This window comes from Pezoporus flaviventris, unplaced genomic scaffold (assembly GCF_033815535.1).
Source record: "Pezoporus flaviventris isolate CSIRO_AGI_PZ_B2104156 unplaced genomic scaffold, CSIRO_AGI_Pfla_v1 ptg000035l, whole genome shotgun sequence".
NCBI classification, from domain to species: Eukaryota; Metazoa; Chordata; class Aves; order Psittaciformes; family Psittacidae; genus Pezoporus; species Pezoporus flaviventris.
In genome coordinates this window covers 711,337-729,383 of record NW_026892583.1, presented here as the reverse complement: position 1 = coordinate 729,383, position 18,047 = coordinate 711,337, and the positions used below count along the sequence as shown (strand labels likewise).

General features: G+C 39.0%; 1 protein-coding gene across 6 annotated transcripts in view; it reads right to left on the bottom strand.

Annotated features, from left to right (window-relative positions):
- Positions 1-16,798, bottom strand: part of LOC133273691 (golgin subfamily B member 1-like) — a 45,004-nt gene extending 28,206 nt beyond the window's left edge. For 5 of the 6 annotated variants that reach the window (XM_061462076.1, XM_061462080.1, XM_061462077.1 and 2 more), the window contains exons 1-14: positions 16,674-16,797; positions 12,798-12,855; positions 12,088-12,231; positions 10,887-11,033; positions 9,717-9,839; positions 8,953-9,120; positions 8,417-8,602; positions 6,837-6,959; positions 6,543-6,656; positions 4,395-4,716; positions 3,929-4,038; positions 3,463-3,580; positions 2,623-2,714; positions 1,552-1,702 (exon numbers count right to left, since the gene is read on the bottom strand). In XM_061462076.1, coding sequence (XP_061318060.1) covers positions 1,552-1,702; positions 2,623-2,714; positions 3,463-3,580; positions 3,929-4,038; positions 4,395-4,716; positions 6,543-6,656; positions 6,837-6,959; positions 8,417-8,602; positions 8,953-9,120; positions 9,717-9,839; positions 10,887-11,033; positions 12,088-12,231; positions 12,798-12,842 — 1,843 coding nt within the window. In that variant the 5' untranslated portion in view covers positions 12,843-12,855; positions 16,674-16,797. Of the gene's footprint in view, positions 1-1,551; positions 1,703-2,622; positions 2,715-3,462; positions 3,581-3,928; positions 4,039-4,394; positions 4,717-6,542; positions 6,657-6,836; positions 6,960-8,416; positions 8,603-8,952; positions 9,121-9,716; positions 9,840-10,886; positions 11,034-12,087; positions 12,232-12,797; positions 12,856-16,673 lie in introns of all 6 variants that reach the window. The other variant, XR_009744915.1, reaches the window with a different exon arrangement.
- Between the last annotated feature and the right edge of the window lie 1,249 nt (positions 16,799-18,047).

Here is an 18,047-nt window from a genome sequence, read left to right as displayed (position 1 = left end):
CTACTTAGAGCATTTAAATGAATTCGCTTCTTACTTAGTCACAGCCACTTGTAGCAAGTGAAGAAATTTTTCTCTAGATAAGGTTACAACATAAATATGGAGTCAGCTGTTACTACAAAGGAAAACGAAGATGATTTGGTTAATATAAATGAAGAAACAGGTATTGCAAGGCAGGAAAAAAAATCAAGTTAAACCCAGCATTTGTTACATGTATTGCTAAAACCCACATACCATCAATGGCAAATCTTATAAGGTACTGTTGGCAATTTCCTCCAAAGAAGCCAAACCAGGAGAAATCAGCAACAGTACATTAAAAGTTGCCATTGCTGCAGGAACCTGCATGCACAAAACTGATGGGAAACTCTGTTCTCACTGGCTGACCAAATCGCAGTGTAGGGTAGGAGTGGAGGGGGAAGGGACGCTGAGTGCTCATCAGGTGCAACGGCAGGAAAAAGAAACAGAAAGGTCATGCTTATCCCAGGGGAAAAAAAAACACAAAATCAAACATGGACTGACACAGATGAAGTTCCACAACTGGTATCAAAATTGCATGTGGAGCTGCAGTTACTCCAGGTGAGGTAACAGGTTGTTTTAATGAAAGGAGTATTATTCTCTTTCCGTTTCAAAGCATTACACATGTAAATCCCTCAAAAGGAAGAGATGCGATCCTTAAAGCTTTTCTGTGCTTCCATGCTGAACTTCCAAATTGTTCATGTAAATGAACAATGACTCAATCACAAATTAACTAAGTGGATTAATTACGATGGTAGGTTGTGTGCACTCAAATTCTCCATTAATTCCTACACAGTTAACTAAGAGTACAAAAATTACTTTACAGTACCAGTTGGCATGGAAAAAGCAGTAAAAACTATCTGAAATTATCCGGACTTTTGTAAGTTTTAATAGAAGCTGCTTCACTTTCTCATCATTGTTTTATTAATAATTTAGAAAACTATAAAACCTTAGATTACTTATTTTCTGTAGGCAATTTAATATCTTTAGATCCAAACAACTATCAGTTAATGTTATTCAGGTGACCTATACAAGCGACACTTACTAACAGATTACTAAATACTCTAAGAAAGATTTCTCATTAATTATGCCTAAAGGGAAACTCCATCTCAGGTACATTTTACTAAAGCACCACCTCTACTCATCAAATTCAAGCCAAGCCTATATGGTTCCCCACACCTTCATGGGTTGTTCTAAGCAGGCACCTTTAATATTTCAGGGGTGAACTTTTTATCACTGACCATGTGTATGCAGACAATAAGCTTTCACAGTTAAGTTCAAGCAGTCTTACAAACCAGCAACTCAGATGGTAAACAGAATGAGTGCATCTACTCATAAAAATGATACAAAAAAGACAAATGTACAAAAAACATAGATCCAAGGAAATAGGAAAAAGGAGAAATTGCAAATTTAAGCAATTTCAGTCACTATACAAGTCTTATGACTATAGAACTAAGGCGTGGTGGTTTGCTACCAATTCAGTCTGAACTACAGCACACACAAAGAGACTGTAACTGTACTGTACATAAAACAATTCACCTTCTCTCTCCTCCTCAATCTGAGCCATTCTCAAGGCCATAGCAGATTTCTCTTCCCTGACTTGATCGTGCGACTCCTCCGACTCTTGTACATTTTCTTGCCATTCCAAGAGCTGACTCTGCAGCTCATCCACACTACCTGATTCACTGGCCTAAACAAGAGAAATTGAGCACAAAAATATATTTACCAAATCCCACTGCAAATGTAAATAACATCGAAGTTGGCAAACCATTCACAGAGAAAACAATCCATTACAATTAACCACTTTGCATAAAGATCTATGACAGCGATGACAATTGCTATTGTAGGTTACGTAAAAACCAAGCCTCAGCAATCTGTAAAATCTCACATATTTTTAAACAAAAATGGCTTTTTAAATCAAATTATTTTTATGGCACATCATCATCTTAGCAATATTTCAAAGTAAAGCAATATCCAATTGTCTTTATGAGGGATAACAAATCTCTATTAACTTTTTTCCCCTGTGAACAGAATAGAAATGTTACTGCCTTTCCATCAAAATAAAAACTATGTTAAGATTTTGCCAAAAGAAACCCCAATTTTTCCATAAAATTTGGAAAAAACCAATTCTTTTTTAAGCGAAATATAATAACTGTTTCAAACTGGCCCTCTGCTAGGGCTGTACAAAGCTACCATAACTAACGTGTACTGTCAATCCATCTAAAGCCCTTAAGCAGTATTTCCTGAGTCTTCTCACTTTCTTCTCCAAGCCTATACATTCATCAACAGGCTACAGCTATTATTTCCTTCTGAAAGCTATTCATATTGTATACAAAACAATAGTTTGATGATTTGTGTTACATGTAACTAAATAAACTGCTTAGAAAAAAATGCAATTTAAGGTACATGGCAAAGTAAGTAGAAATCATTCATTTTAAGAAATTCAGAACCTGTCACCTTGTGGTCCAACTGAAGAGCTACTGACACAGTCAGTTCCATACATCACTAAATTCATTTTCAGCTCCAAAATCCAGCACACACACTTCTCAATGTCTAATTAGCACTGTTCGAGTGAATCAGTAACTCATAGAAATCAATTTTAAAGTTAACCTGTGAAGCTGCCCTCTTTGTAACTTGGTCAAGATCAGCTTGCAGCTTCCTTTGCTGCTCTTCATAGACCTCCAGCTTAGTCAGCAATTCTTCTACAAAAAAAAAAAAAAAAAAATCAGAAATTTGGTTTATTAGCATGCAAAAATAATAAATAAAAAATAAAATGAAAGATTCAAAATGAAAATTCAGATGATAATTTGTTTGAATTAGATGACCTCTTGGGCTGCATTATGCATCTAGCCATGATACTGTCTTCTTGATTATTAAATATTGATGAGAGCTTTAAATCTAAGCTGCTAGCAATTTAGACTGGTGACCTGAAAATTCAACCACCTTCCATTTATAGAAAGGACATCAGAGAAAACGCAGAGTGAAACAGAAAAAAAATATCTCTGAGCTCTACTTTAAACTGAGGTTTTAAGAAAAAATTCTCTCTCAAATCCTTACAAAAGAAAATTCTTAATTATCTTTTTTTATATTAATAATATTAATATTAACTCACTGCTCTCAGAAGTGTATTGTATATACTATGATAAATTTTCCAGCTCTGTTTGGCCTCATTTTTCCTCCTAAGAAGGTGCTTCTGCCACTTTTTGGAAAAGTTTACACCTATTCTGCCTAAGCCTAAATGTAACAAGAATCATGCACAGGCAGATTTAGAGAAGGAAAAGCTGAGCTGTAACTCTGACTTAAAACACTCTATGCTTCTGTTCAAAATCGCATAAAGTTACTTCAGAATCTGTTTCAAAAAAAGATACACTTTGAAAATGAAAATGAGAAAGTTCATTTATCTTTGTCTCTTTACTTTTAGTCATCTGCAAAAGAAAGACTCTTTTTTACCATTTTGAGTTCTAATTTCATGTAATGACTGCAGCTTTGTCTGGAGTTCTTCATTTTCCGTTTCTAATTCTGAGATACGATTGTTTAAGGCAGACACATCATTATTCTTTGATGAAAACTAAAGGAAAAAAGAGTTACGAGTTTTCAAATGCATCAAACACCAAAATCACAGCAAAGTCAACTAGAATAGCTGTGTTTCCAATATTTGAAATAAACCAGCTAATCTCTAATAGATCTACTTCTGAATGCTGGGTTGAACACCAGTTTATATTAATTTTTGTTGAAACTTCACCCTGTATCAACATTTTATGTCAATATAATTTTCATACACTAATTTACATATAAAGATACTTCAAATAAATTATTTTAATACTCTATTTACCCCATATTTTACTTCTTTCAGTCAAATCTCCAAGCACAATAGTTTAAAACAGCCATGGAGTATTAACCATAATGTTACACATACATTTTTTAGTTCATCCTCCAGTTGTTTGATTTTTGATTTAGACCAAGCTTTCATTTTCAGAAACTTTGCTTCAGATTTGCTGGCCTCTTCTGTTTTCAATTTCACTTGTGCTAAGAAACAAGATGGAAAAGAATTATTTAAACCATAAAAAGGTTATTAATACAAAGGCCTACATTTAATTTATTTAACAACTGGAAGTTACGCACTTATATGAGACAATTACATTTACAGAAAAACATTAACAATAAAAAATGCAGTAAGAAATGTATAGTTCATGTGATTATCTCAGTGTTCCTATAACCCTCAAGATTATAGTATTTGACCAGAGATACCTTTTAATTAGTGTGGCAGTATCTCTTCCACTAAATTTAATGTAGCTCTACTTGCAAGAGGTATAAAATTGGCAAACAGTATGTAACAGGGGCAAAGGAACCCTTCATGTACAATAACTGTTTAAATAAGATACCTTCTAAATCTTTCATCTTCTCTTTGGTTATAGACTCCAGATCGCCAACTTCTTTTGACTTTGTTTGTCCACTACCACTTAACTCCTCCACTTGTTTCTTCAGCTGAAACAGGGCCTGATCCTTCTCTTGCAGCTCTGTTTCATGTTTCTCTTGAATTTCATGCAGTTCAGCATTATATTTCTCCTTAACTTTTGTCATTTCAAGCTCATGTTTCTCCATCATGTCTTTTAACTGGGCTCTCATTACGTGTTTCTCAGCATCCAGTTTAGACTGAAGGTTTTCTTTTTCAGACAGAAGACGTTTCAGGTTTTCATTAATCTCCTGGGAAAAAAAAGGAAGAAAAACAGAAAACACTTTTATATTAAAACAGAAATACATTTAGTACTACTGTCAAATATTGTATCTGTACTGCTACAATACAGATATAATCATACATACATAGACTATAATAAGAAATCAGGGCTACTGCTGGTAATCTGGCTCTACTACAAAAGTTCTGCTACTCAGCTCTGACTTTCCAAGACTGAAGTGGGGACTTCAGCAAAATGGCAGCACTGAGAGCAACCTAACATGCAATCACTCCAACAGATGAAAATGGAACAAAAAAGTTTTGTTTCTATGGAATATTTAAAAAAATCCCCAAACAAACCCCGAAGCAGACCTGTAAGAGTGAATTCAAAGATTAAGAATGCTCACTACAGGGTGACCCAGGTATGGTCACCTACATCCATTAAAGTTGGCAAACTGATCTAGTTCTCCTTTACAATATTTTGTTGCTAACTAGTTTTCTGTTAGTGCTTATTCTACTTTTAGTGCCTTTAGATCAGTTATTCTAACATATAAAGCGGTAGAAAAGATCACTGTAGGAAAAGAGCAGGCCACTCACTCCTGCTGTTCAAAAAACCACTTTCATGATACATAAACCTGAGATTGTAAACTGTCCAAGTAGAGAAGCTGTGCAGAACAGCAGAGTGAATGTTTCCAAAATATGGTTAAAACTGCTTGGGAAGTTGAAATTTTGGTGGAAATAGGTAAAATGTTGGACCTGGCACCCCAGGCAGGCTATAACATGCCTGTTCCAGTAAAGAGTCTCTAGATACCTATCTCGGTGACTGCAAAGTCCTTTTTCTATACTGTTGAACTGGAGCAGCTGCACTCAAAGGCTATAATCAGGGGTCATGCTAGATTCTAAAACACAAAGAATTTTGATAGGTGTTGCTTTTGCAATTAGTAGAAATACAGCAAAAGGAAAGATAAACAAGTAGCAAAACACTCTTTGGGAGGGGGAAAATTAAACCTCACTTTTGGGGCTGCTGCAGTCTCTAGAGAACCCAAAAGCTTTTGACAGTAAAAGTCTTCCCTACATGGCAAGTTCCCAAAACTAATCAAGACAAACTTGGGTGAGAGTTTCCAGTTTCATATTTTATGGGCTTTTCTTCTCCTTTACACTGATTTTCTAACTGGAATTCATATCTGCTTGCACAACTACGCCTGTTATTAGCACATGCCAAGGCCTCCAAAGAGCTGCCTAAATATTTTATGTAAAACTATCTTTTGTGCACAACCAAACAGCTTTGTGAACTTGTAATTGACCTGATCAGTTTAGTTTTGCACTTATACTATTGAGACCTCACTTGGAGTACTGTGTATAGTTCTGGTGTCCCCAGCATAAGAAGGGCATAGAACTATTGAAGCGAGTTCAGGGGAGGCCATGAGGATGATAAGTGGGGTGGAGCACTCTCATACAGAGACAGGCTGAGAAAACTGGAGCTGTTCAGCCTGGAGAAGAGAAGGCTCTGGGGAGACCTCACAGCAGCCTCCAGTATCTGAAAGGGGCTACAAGGATGACAGAGAGGGACTCTTCATCAGGGGCTGAAGTGTTAGAACAAGGAGGAATGGGTTTAAACTGACGTTAGATATAAAGAAGAAATTCTCAGTTGCAAGAGTGGTGAGGCACTGGCTCAAGCTTCCAAAGGAAGTTGTGAGTGCCCCATCCCTGGCAGTGTTCAAGGCCAGGTCAGACAGGGCTTGGAGCAACCTGGTCTAGTGGAAGGCGTGCCTGCCTGTGGCAGGGGGGGTGGAATTAGATTATCTTATGGTCCTTCCCAACCCAAACCATTCTGCGATTTTATGATTCTATTTCTTACTTTCAATTGCTGGTCCTTGGCATCCAGTTCTTTCTGCAAGACATCTATCACCTGTGTCCTTCCCAGCATGACTTCTTCCTTTTCATGGAGCTTCTGTTTCAAGGCTTTTAGTAGCTAGCGAAACAAAATACAATCAAACAATCAACGGAGTTAAAACTTTCAAAGGAAAAAGACTTACCTTTATTTTCCCAAGCAGAGATCAGAACTGTGCTGCAGAGGTTAGTAATTACATGATTTCAATTTGCCATGTATAACTAAATCAAAGCAAGCTATTGAGTTTCCAAAGCAACATACCTGTTCTAGGTCAGCACTTGCGTCACATTTAGCAGCCAATTTAAAGAGCTCCTGCTCATGCTTTTCTCTCTGTGCCTGCAGTTCCTTTTCCTTTTCCTGGATAATATATTGACACACACGCACCTAAAAAACCAGAGAAAGTAAATATGGAAACAGTCTAAAAGGGATAGTAAAAGTACGCTGAATTGTCTAACTAAAGGTACAGCAAGATAATGCATTCTATTTTAAGTCTAAATTTTGCTTCTAGTTAACTGCAAATATACTGATCTGTCAGTGACTAGTGATGTCAGTGGTGCATGCAGATAAACCTCCAGCTTACAGAAAACTTGTCTCAATTCCACAATAATACACTTGGTACCATTCATTTTTGTTTAGTATCACAGATCTCCACCTTTCTTTTTTGGATGCCACTGTCCTCAGACTTCTAATTTCTAAAAGATTACAATGATGATGCTTATTTCTAGCGAGTTTCTATTGACTAAGGCCAAACAGCAGTTTCGAAACCTTGCTGTCTCATTTTCAAAACCTGTATTCTACTTCCAACATGTCTTTGTCGATCTTAAAACTTCTATGAGAACTGTATATAACTTTTGGAATCTCACTAATGACATTTTGAATAAGTTCACGTAAAGTCCTAACCAGATTTATATCAGAAGGATGAAACTGTGCTCGTGAAATGCCTTTTACAGTGTCAGCTGCTTGTCTTTTTCTCTCTTTCCTGCATTAAAACTTATTTCCTGTGTGCTGCTGAACAGGTGCGGTCATGTTCACCATCAGAAGTAGTTTTTTTCTGTTATAGCTAAATAAACTCAGACATCAAATGATGTGGAGCATACTGAGGTGAGTACTTTCATATGTGGTAGAACTCAAATACTAAGGGATCACGTATATCACATTAAAATCCAAGATTTGGCTTCCAAGAGAGCTGGAAGAGCTGGTAACACAAAGGTATGGATAACATGCTCCCTAGTTCCACCTTTTAAGTATTAGTTATTAAGTCATTGTTTGTCTTGCCATATCAATCAGCTGCTAACTTCCAGAGAAAGTTTCCCATTAAGTATACCAGACTTCTTCAGCTCTTTCTCCACCATGAGGAAAACAATTTTTTTCCCATGATCTCATACCAAGAAGTGTGCCAGACAGCTCCCAGCACCAAGTGAAAGCCATCTGTCAAACAACCATCTGTGCCAAGAATGGCTGCAATAATCCAAAACCACTACCAGCCACTGCATGCGTGCATTTTTGCACCTTGAGATATGAGAAAGAGATGTTTGGAGGTTGTTCAACTGGAATTCTGCACAACCCATTTCACTCTGGTACGCACTAGGTTCCTCCATGTCCAAACACCACCCACATCCTTAATTTCCTTTCTTGCACAAAACTTTCAAGTTGAATTATCATCAGCACAAACTATCTGCTGCTCCTTATTCTCATTTCATCTGAATACCATATCGATCTTCACTCAAAAATCATCCAAAATTAAAACTGGCATTTCTTAACTCCTGAGCTAGAAACATTACAGCCAAGCTACTACTTCTTCCACCAAAGAATGTAAATATTTTTACAGTGCATTTACTTACATTATTCATATACGTGGCCTCTTTTCCCAGGAAAAGCTCTCTTTCTTTGCTCTGCATATTTTTAAGACTCTCAATCTGTTCCTGGAACAGGCTACATTTTTCTTCACTGTCTCCAACCTTCTTGGTAAGGTTCTGAACCAGAATCTGCATGCTTTGTAGTGATGACTCTTTAATAGCCAGCTGATTCTTTAGAATGCAAATCAAAAGACCATTAGAAGAATGGACCCAGAAAAAATATACAGAAGCTCTTCCCTCAGTTAAAGCAACATCAAACTTAAAATCAGGTTTGGTTTTACTTTGAAAGAACTTTGTCAGCAGATTCCGCAGTTGATACTAACATGTATGAATGGTACTGACAGAAGTAGTAAATAAATATATATATTGACATAAATGAAAATAATCAGTAAAGAATTTTTATTCACATGAATAACTGTACAAGACTTGGGCTTCAGAAAAGAATCCACTGTATAACAGATCAGAATTCACTGATTCCTTGAAACATCTATGGAGATCTAATGTTTGAGCTGCTAATATACCTTCAATTCTTCACTGGGAAAGAGAATTTCATTGGTAACACCACTTGATCCACACGCTGTCTGTAAATCAATGATGTAAGCATCTCTTTCAGCTAACTTCTTTTCTTTCTGTGCCAGCATGGCATCCATTTCAGCCCCACGACATCGCTGTGCCTCCAGCTCAAGACTCTGAAAATGAAAACGAGAACAGTTTGCGCTACTTCCTTATCGCCTCTATTAGGGTACTGAAAAAATGATAATCAAATTTAGAACCTAGTTCAATTTTAAGTGGAATCTTTAATTATTGGACCATTTCTCTGAAATTCTGCAGCATTCACATTCCTGCCACTTTCTATAGCAAACAGCCATATGTCCACAAAACACATCGCTGCAGAGAACAGCTACAAACCTTCACATGAAATCATCCCTTGCCTACATTTCTTCCTGTTATAACTTACTATTGCAACAAGAACTGAAGCAAAAGAGCATAAATATAACATTAACCCACAAAGTTTGCATTTGTGTTTCCTATTCTATTCATTTTCATATGATTACAAAAGCATGCTTGAGGATTCTCTCCTCACTGAAGATGCAGCGACAGAATTCTCACTGCCTTTGCTCAGGCAGGTTGCAGTGTATAAACATCTCTGTCTACTCAACAGAAAACTCAAGGTTATCTGTTTAGTAACTTAACACAGAACTAAATATTTAAAAAAATATATTGAAACATAATTCCATAGCACAGATGTGAAAAGCCACACACTTGGCATCACCTAAAACACCACCTTTTTTTGTAGCTCCTCATTTTTCTGTGTGATCTGAGATTCTAGTTCTTCAATTCTCCTTCTCAGTACTAATATCTTCCCTCGATTTGCTGCTGCATTTTCCGGGTCACCATCTTTTGACACCTGCAAAAACAGGGAGGTTTGTATTCCGTAAGTACGTAACACCTGACTTCTGTACCTCTACCTATTCAGAAAATACTGGTGAGAAAAAGCGTACTTATGGTTTGTGTTTCAGTTCTCCTACATATTACATATTCTATATAGAAGCGATGTATCAGGAATGAAATTTGTATCAAACTTGTAAAAACCTTTGTATTTCAATTATCAATGATAGTTATTGCTTCAAAGTGGCCTGGGACATGCAAAAATAGCTTTTATTTCCTCTAGAAATTACAATCCGTATAACCTGCTTAGTCCATATAACTCAGAGGAAAAAAAGGATTATTTGGGGGAACAAAGTGTAAATTAAACTGTTCCTAGGAACAGCGCTTCTAATCAGAGTTTCAGTAGGTATAACTACTGGGTTACAGAAAATATTTGCCATTACAAAAGAAATCAAGTACAGTTGCTAAGAGCACGCTTTATTAGCAAAGTAACATACTCTCTTTTGAGTACACTTGAAGACTTCAAACTGATCCGTTTCTGTTCCCTTTCAACACACCTTTAAAACCCCCTAGAAATATTAAAGCCTCACTGAAGTTATTTTAGAGGCTGTATGTAGTTAAAAAGTGCCATGTTAAAGAAATACAAGTCTACACACGCAACCGCACTACTACAAAAAATGGTCATTTAAAGGAGACCTTCCAACAATTTACATTTTGCTGCCAAGGACACGTATTTCCATTTTTATCTTGGACATTAGAGTAACAAGATACGTTTTGTTTCTTCCCACAGACTTATCTTTCTGATTCACATGAGTTAAGATTTTGAGCTGCCACCAAGATGAAGGTTATTTTACTGAAACAATTTGAAAGGAATGTACAGTTTTCTACATTTCTACGGAAAGATAAAAGAATGAAATAGAAATACACAGATGGACTGACAGCACCCACAAAGCCAACCCTGATCCTAAGCTGACTCAGCTCAAAATCTGAACTTGGGTTCCTCATGTGAGTCCAGCACATAAAACTGCCTGCAGCCTTGCCTAAACTAAAACATAAGGACACTTACCTTCTTTTGTTCTGCTTTTGCCTCAGAACCTCCTGATACTGCTAACTGTTTCTTAAGTTCTTCCAACTGTGAAGTTAACGATGCAACCTTGGCTTTGTTTTGGAGTTTTAACTTGGAAAGTTTGGCATCAGCAGATTCCTTCTCCTCCTACAAATATCAAAGTCATGAAGGACTTAATTAGTTACATAAACAACTGCATCCTTCAACTCTTTCAGTAAGAGAGAGACCTAAAGTCTAAAAACTCTTTCCCCTGAAGAGACACATTCTAATGTCACATGCAACAGGTCTCCATATATGAAACAACCCTCCTTTCACTATTTAAGCTTTCTGCGCATGGTTATTATTATTGTGTGGGATCCAGAGCATTATGATGTTAGAAAACTTCCTATTTTTTGACAGCAATACAAATCCAGGGCTTGATTTTTTAACAAGAACAATTAATTCATAATATTATAAAAGCATATTTGATTTTGTTTGAAGAGTAAACTTAATTTACAATGAGTTTTAGAAAAGTCTATATTTTGACACTTTGCTTTTTGTGTCCACAGAAGATACTTTTTTATAAGTGTAAAACTAAGTCTCCTGCAGGAACAGACCCACCTTCTAACTGTTTAAAGAACAACAGAGTGAAGAATAACAAACCCTCAAAAGTCTTCAGGATATTAAATATGAACTCTTTCTAGTTTCATCCTTCCTAATGCCGATCAAAAGCAGAGGATAATACATAATAGCATGAATAGTAAGATCACTACAAGACAAAATAGATACATATTGTGGAAGAAGAAATAAAAAATTACCTACAGAAATCCAGTTTTAGGTAAGTTGGCATCTCACTAAATGCCCAGTAATGATTCAGACAGTGGGTTTCCCCATATTTAGCTAAAATGACCATACACCTCTAGCTCTCAGAAAGTCAGCCTGTCCCTTGCAATGATTAAGTCCATCTGTTCATGCAAGGAACACACATTGTAATATAATACCCAAATGCAGTTACAATTTTGAAACAGAAGACACACTGGAAAAAAGCAGTGATGTTCAGGAACCATAGCAGCTACTGTGACTAATTTGTCACATCTGTGTTCCTAGAGTTGTGCTCCTTGTGTTCCTAGAGTTGTCATAACTGACTAAAAACAGCTCATGATAAACAGGAACAAAGGGGTTTTGTAAACAGTCTTTTTTGGCAAGAATACATGCAGGGTACCTTTAACTGAAGATCTTTATTTCGAAGCTCAGCATCCTTCTCCTTGACAAGCTCCTTTAGCTGCGTTACCAGCTGTTCAGTACTTGTCAGCTGGTCAGTCAAATCTGTCACTGACATGCTTCCTGCATCTTGTGAGCCTGCAGCCTGCTGACATCAAGTACAGTTTGAGCAAACAAAATGGTGCAGACAACACTGGTCCTGCAAAAAAGTCTGCAGTTGGTGGTGCTTTGGGGGTGTTTAAACATTCAGTAAACGTTATTAGAGTGCAAGACTAAAACTTACATGTACTATATGAACCTACACCAAGTTTAGCAAGTTTGATAGACATAAGATTATAAATCTTAGAAACTGGTTTAGGAATATTACTCTGAAATACAGCAAAACCATTAAAGCTTCCCAGGTATTTAAAACTGGATTTCTTACCCAAAAAATACCCTTGGGATAAAGCTTATGTAATTCCTACAGATGTTTTCTTAAAGCATAAAGAGGAATAGAGCAGCTGTGTTACACACAAAAGATTAAATACCACGTAAACAGCAAGCAAGAACCCAACCTGACTTTTAGAGCCCTAAAACTGAGTCACAGTAAAACTAGTTAAGCAACTTGCTTGTGAAAGAGCAAGTACACGCCATTAGTGTATCAACAAGTAAAGATTCTCTATGTTAGACATTCTTAAGAAAGTACTATTTTAATAATAATTTGATACTTACTACTGTTTTGGAAGGAGAATCATCTCCACTACCCCATTTCCACATAGTTTCAGGATGGCTATGAAAACATAAATGAAATAATACCACAGTAAGTATCAGTGACTCTCAGATAACTGCAATTAACTTGTATTTCTCTCTACATATTTCACTGTGAAATGCTTGAAACTGATCTGTTTGCTTAATTCTGACCATCTCTGATCTCCATCACATTATTAGTTGTTGAGAAATGCTGAAATCATGTATAAAACAACTGCTAATCAGTAAAATGTCAATACTATCAAAAAGAATCCTAAGAAGTCTTTAAAGAGCAAATGCCGTAAAGTATTTTCAGCATAGTTGCTTTTCCCACATATAAATAGAAGACACAAACTACATACAGCTTGCTAATATTTAACCTGACCTCACACACTGCCTGCCACTGCAATATAACAGGGGTTTATCAATGCATATTTCTATAAAATCATACATAAAGACTAAAAGCATTGAAAACCAAAGTGCTTCAATTGCTGTGTGACTGCTGCATATCTGAAACTCTTGATGTCACTGATCAGGTATAAAATGCCTCCATCTTAATCCCCAAGTGTTCCTTGCTTCTTTTGCTCCCAATCAAGCACCATAAACCCAAGTACCAGACATACGTCTACATAATTGCAGTTTCTGACTATGGAAAGTCGCAGCTTCCTAATAAACACAAGTATGGGCTGTGTTTATTAATCCTAAAGATCAAGTAGGTACAAGGCAGCTCAAAGGTTTAGACCTTTACTGAATAAAAGTGACAAATTTAGTTGAGAAAAACAGGAAAAGTCTATAGAACATCCCATGCAGTAAATTCCACATTGTGACTTGGAGGTATAATTTTAAGAACAGACTGAGGTATCTTGCTTGGTTTCCAGATAATATTCCAAATAGCAGGATGAAGATGTTCAGTCATTTTCTCTCTCAACTAGCAACATCCAGAGGTAAACACCATCTCCTTTCTAATCTGTATTACAGGCTTTTGAAATATGCACACACAGACCAGTCATGGATTTGGAAAGCAGTTTATAACAAACATTAACACATAGCTACAAACATTAACACATAGCTTATCTTAAAGTAGTGAATTTGGAAAGCAGTTTATAAAACACACTAGCACATAGCTTAGTTTATAAATTATGCAGAATGATTGCAGAGGCTGCCTTTAAAGCTGTTTATCATTTCAAAGCTAAGACTGCAATCTACAGCCTTCATTATCCACAAGGCCAAACTGGATTCTGCTAAGAATCTTGTCTAACATTAAAATCAACAAACAAGCCACAGGGGGAATTACAGAACTTCTAAGCAAAAACATCCCCTCATAACTACTCCAAAGCTGTAACATCTAATCTGTTCTTAGTGAAAAGCTCATTTCCAGATACATAAAAGAGTTACTCAGGTACAAAGAGGACAAAATGACTCACTAAATGTAAAGTGCTGGTGCATTTGTATTTCATTTATAATTATTTTAGCTCCTTTCCAGCTCTGATGCAATCACTTCTGCTCACTTCTTGTGCTACCTGAATACCTGAACTGCTACTTCTGAATGCTGGACCAGTCAACTTGATCCCTTCTCCTTGCAGTACATCGAAACACAATTCAGTTAAGTTTTCCATCCCCATTTCCCTTCCTTTGGCAGCCTACGTCCCAGCCATAGCACTATCAGGCATCAAGCATAGGAAAAGCAGGAAGTCCAAATAATTTGTGGCTGACCTCTCTTTAAGTTTTCACAGTGACAGAAAATTTGTATTTCCCCTCCAAGTCCAAACTGCTCACTCTCACTTCCAGGGCTTGACGTTGCGTATCACTGCTAGCACCTCATCCTGCTCTCCATCCTGCATATTCTACTGTGTTCATAACCATTCTTTGCCATCCACTGCACGCTCACGTCTGTTAACATCTTCTTCACTGAAGAACAGGCAGGATGGTTGAATCTTTCACAATATCCAAGAGACACAAGAGGCCCACTTAGTTTTATGAAATAAGTTTCTTCTGATACTCAAAGTACAAGCGAGGTTTTGGTTCTTACCACAATGGATTTAACAAACAGAAAAGTCCCCCTGGCAGCTTTGCCTTCGTACTTGCCCATTCTGTTGTCCCAGCAGTAGCTGCAGCCAAATGCAGCTAAAAAAAACTAACCATGCATTATTCATCTGGGTAGTTTCCAGCCTCCTTACTTCCCTGAGTCAGATATCACAGGAACCAGCACAAGGGGCACAGAGGAGCACATAACAGCAGAGAGGACAGATTTCAGCAGCAGCACTGAAGAATCCCACAGCTGGAAGGTGGCCAATGTACATGGTAAAATAACGAACTGTGCTCTTACAAAATACAAACCGAGATGACTACCCAGGCAGAGAAGCAGTCTGCTGGTGCCACAGAACTCCTCATGTTTCTCTAGCTTTCCCCACATCCATTCCAAAATCATTCTGATATAAAAAAATGGCTTCAAAGAGCACACACCTGAGTTCTCACTATGAAGCTATTACGGAACTTTTCTTCTTCCTTTGCAGAAACACAGATTATGGGGTAAAAAACTAAGGCAGAACCCCACCCCTTACTACCAAGGAAGGCAGTAGTGCGCCCCTTTTCTTCTCTCTTCCACAGAACTAGAGCACAAAAACAGAGGAGACTGCAGAAGTGTGTAAAAACTTCAGTGCTTTATTATTTTAACTATTTGCTACAACATTTTTGTGCTTTGAACACACTCATTGACAGAACAGCATTTGAGTATTATTTTCTTTCTCTAGCTGTAATTTTTTTTTATTTTATCCTTATCTGACAGCTTGCCAAGATGTTGGTTCGTTTTCCTGAATAAGCTAAAGCTGTTTTCAAATGGGCTATGCCACCTACACCAACACAAGAGCTGCACTAACATGACATACAACAAAGAAGCACAAACACTGACTGAAGCCACGTAAATCACAGAACCACAGAATGGTTTGAGTTGGAAAAGGCCTAAAAGCTCATCCAGTTCCAACCCCTGCCATGGGCAGGGACACCTTCCACTAGACCAGATTGCTCCAAGCCCCATCCAACCTGGCCTTGAACACTGCCAGGGATGGGGCAGCCACAGCTTCTCTTGGCATCCTGTGCCAGCGCCTCAGCACCCTCATAGAGAAGAACTTCTTCCTTGTATCGAAGCTAAATCTCCCGTTTCAGTTCAAACCCATCACCCCTTGTCCTATCACTGCAGCTCCTGATGAGGAGTCCCTCTCTGGCATCCTTGTAGACACCCTTCAGATACTGGAAGGCTGCTATGAGCTCTCCATGCACTCTGTAAAGTTAACATGCAATGTATCTGTATAGCCATTATGTTTATTGCAAACACTATTTTTAATAACATTGACCACATTTTCCTCGCAAAATAACATGCAAGGGAAGTACTATTCTGTAACAGGGCACCACTGGAGAATTAAAGGATCAGTGCAGAGGCCCCAGTGAAGCACAGGTGCATGTACACAGCATTAGCTATTTCCACCACAGCAGCCGGATGCAGCTGCTCCTGCAGTACGGTGCTACCAGCAGCCTGGGACTGGAGGTGCACAAACACCCCCAGACCCTTCCTTCCCCTCCAGCACAGCAAGCCCCACGGGGGGAAGGGAGGGTGACCACCTTTCCCTCCACTTCAGACGAGGGCAGACGGCAGGGAGAGCCCCACATCAGCGACCGGGCTGGCCGGGAGCCACCCTCCTCGGACACGGCCTGCAAAGCCAGCGGCCCAAGGGACCACGGCCGCCCCCCCGGAAGGCGGGGACGCGCCCGTACAGGTGCGGCACCCTTCGCCGAGACCCAGCAGAGCCTGCAGGCGGCGAGAAGGGAACGAAGCCCAACGGAGCGGACCCCATCGGCCCCACTCACCTGCGGGGGAGCGGCGGGGCCGCCGGGCCCTGCGAACCGCAGCCGGTCACCACCACCGCCGCTTCCTCAGCACGGCCCCCTCAGCCTCCGCCACGCCTCGGAGGGAGACGTCGCACGGCGGCGCCAGTGCCCCCTGGCGGCGGGGAGGACCGGCCGGGCGCAGTCTCATTCCCCTGGTCCTTTCCCTGATCCCTTCCCGGTTTCCCTCCCTGTTGCCCTCCCGACTTTCCCGGTCCGCCTTCAGCTCCGGCTCCGGCCCCGGCCCCTCAGAGGTGGTGAGGACCTCTCGGTCCTCTCAGCAAAAGCCTACGTGTTTTTAAGTACAATGGACCGCAAACTGCTCAAAATGTCATCTTGGCAAGTGAAGTGAACCAAAAAAAATGTTACCTGAGGTAAAAAATCATCCCTGAGGCAAAAAAAAAAGAGATAAAGGTGATTATTCAGTGGAAGCAAACAGAGGGATCGAGGAAAGGCTGGATGAGCCCGTTGTACGCTCCCAGGTGGATGGAGAATTCCAAAGGAGAAGGGTGACCCTGCAGAACGGACCAGAACGCATTCCGTGTGTGCGGGGATACGATCGCAACAGACTTAGATCTCAGCAAGGAAGTGAAACATGAGGGAAAAGCAAAGCCCTCTGATACATTTCTTATAGAGAGAAGGGATTTTATTCAGTGGAGGTCTTCAAGGACACTCGTGGTCACCAAGGTGCCCATAACGTGACAACTGGCCTGTGACAATGGAGGGAAGCCAGGCCGGAACACAGAGAAATCCAAAGGTAATGTGTATAATGTTGATGTCTATAAGGTGTCCCCACCAAACTGCCCCAGCCCCGATGTGGTTCTACACAGGGTCCTTCTACCCCTCAACTGTTCAAGTACAGCAGGATGCTGGCGTTATCATGGTTGTTCAAGGGTGTCTTTTATCCTTCGTGGATAGCTTTAAGATTCCAAGAAGCAAAGTCCTTCTTCCCAGGGCCAGGCTGTCCTTTAGTTTGTTATACTCACACATGAACAATGCCAAAGTCTCCAGTAAAATTCCACTACCTCGTTACATTGCAGTGTATACTGTGAACTAATATATAGATTGACAGAGTTAAAACACTTTCATGCTACCCAGGCTGGCTGCTGTATAGTTAGGGAGGGGAATTTTCATAACAATAGTTATATTGATCTTGCTTTCAGGGAGAGGAATGGATTGAAAATCCTTTTTCTAGACAGAAAAAAAGAGAAACCACCTTCAACTTTCTATCAGGTAGAACATACTTGTAAGTAGCAATCAAGCAGCACATTGTGTCTGACAGCAGCAGCTTTTGTATTTTGCCTTGTATAATAGCTTAGATAGTCCTTTTTCTGCGTGCAAACTGCAGCTTTCTAG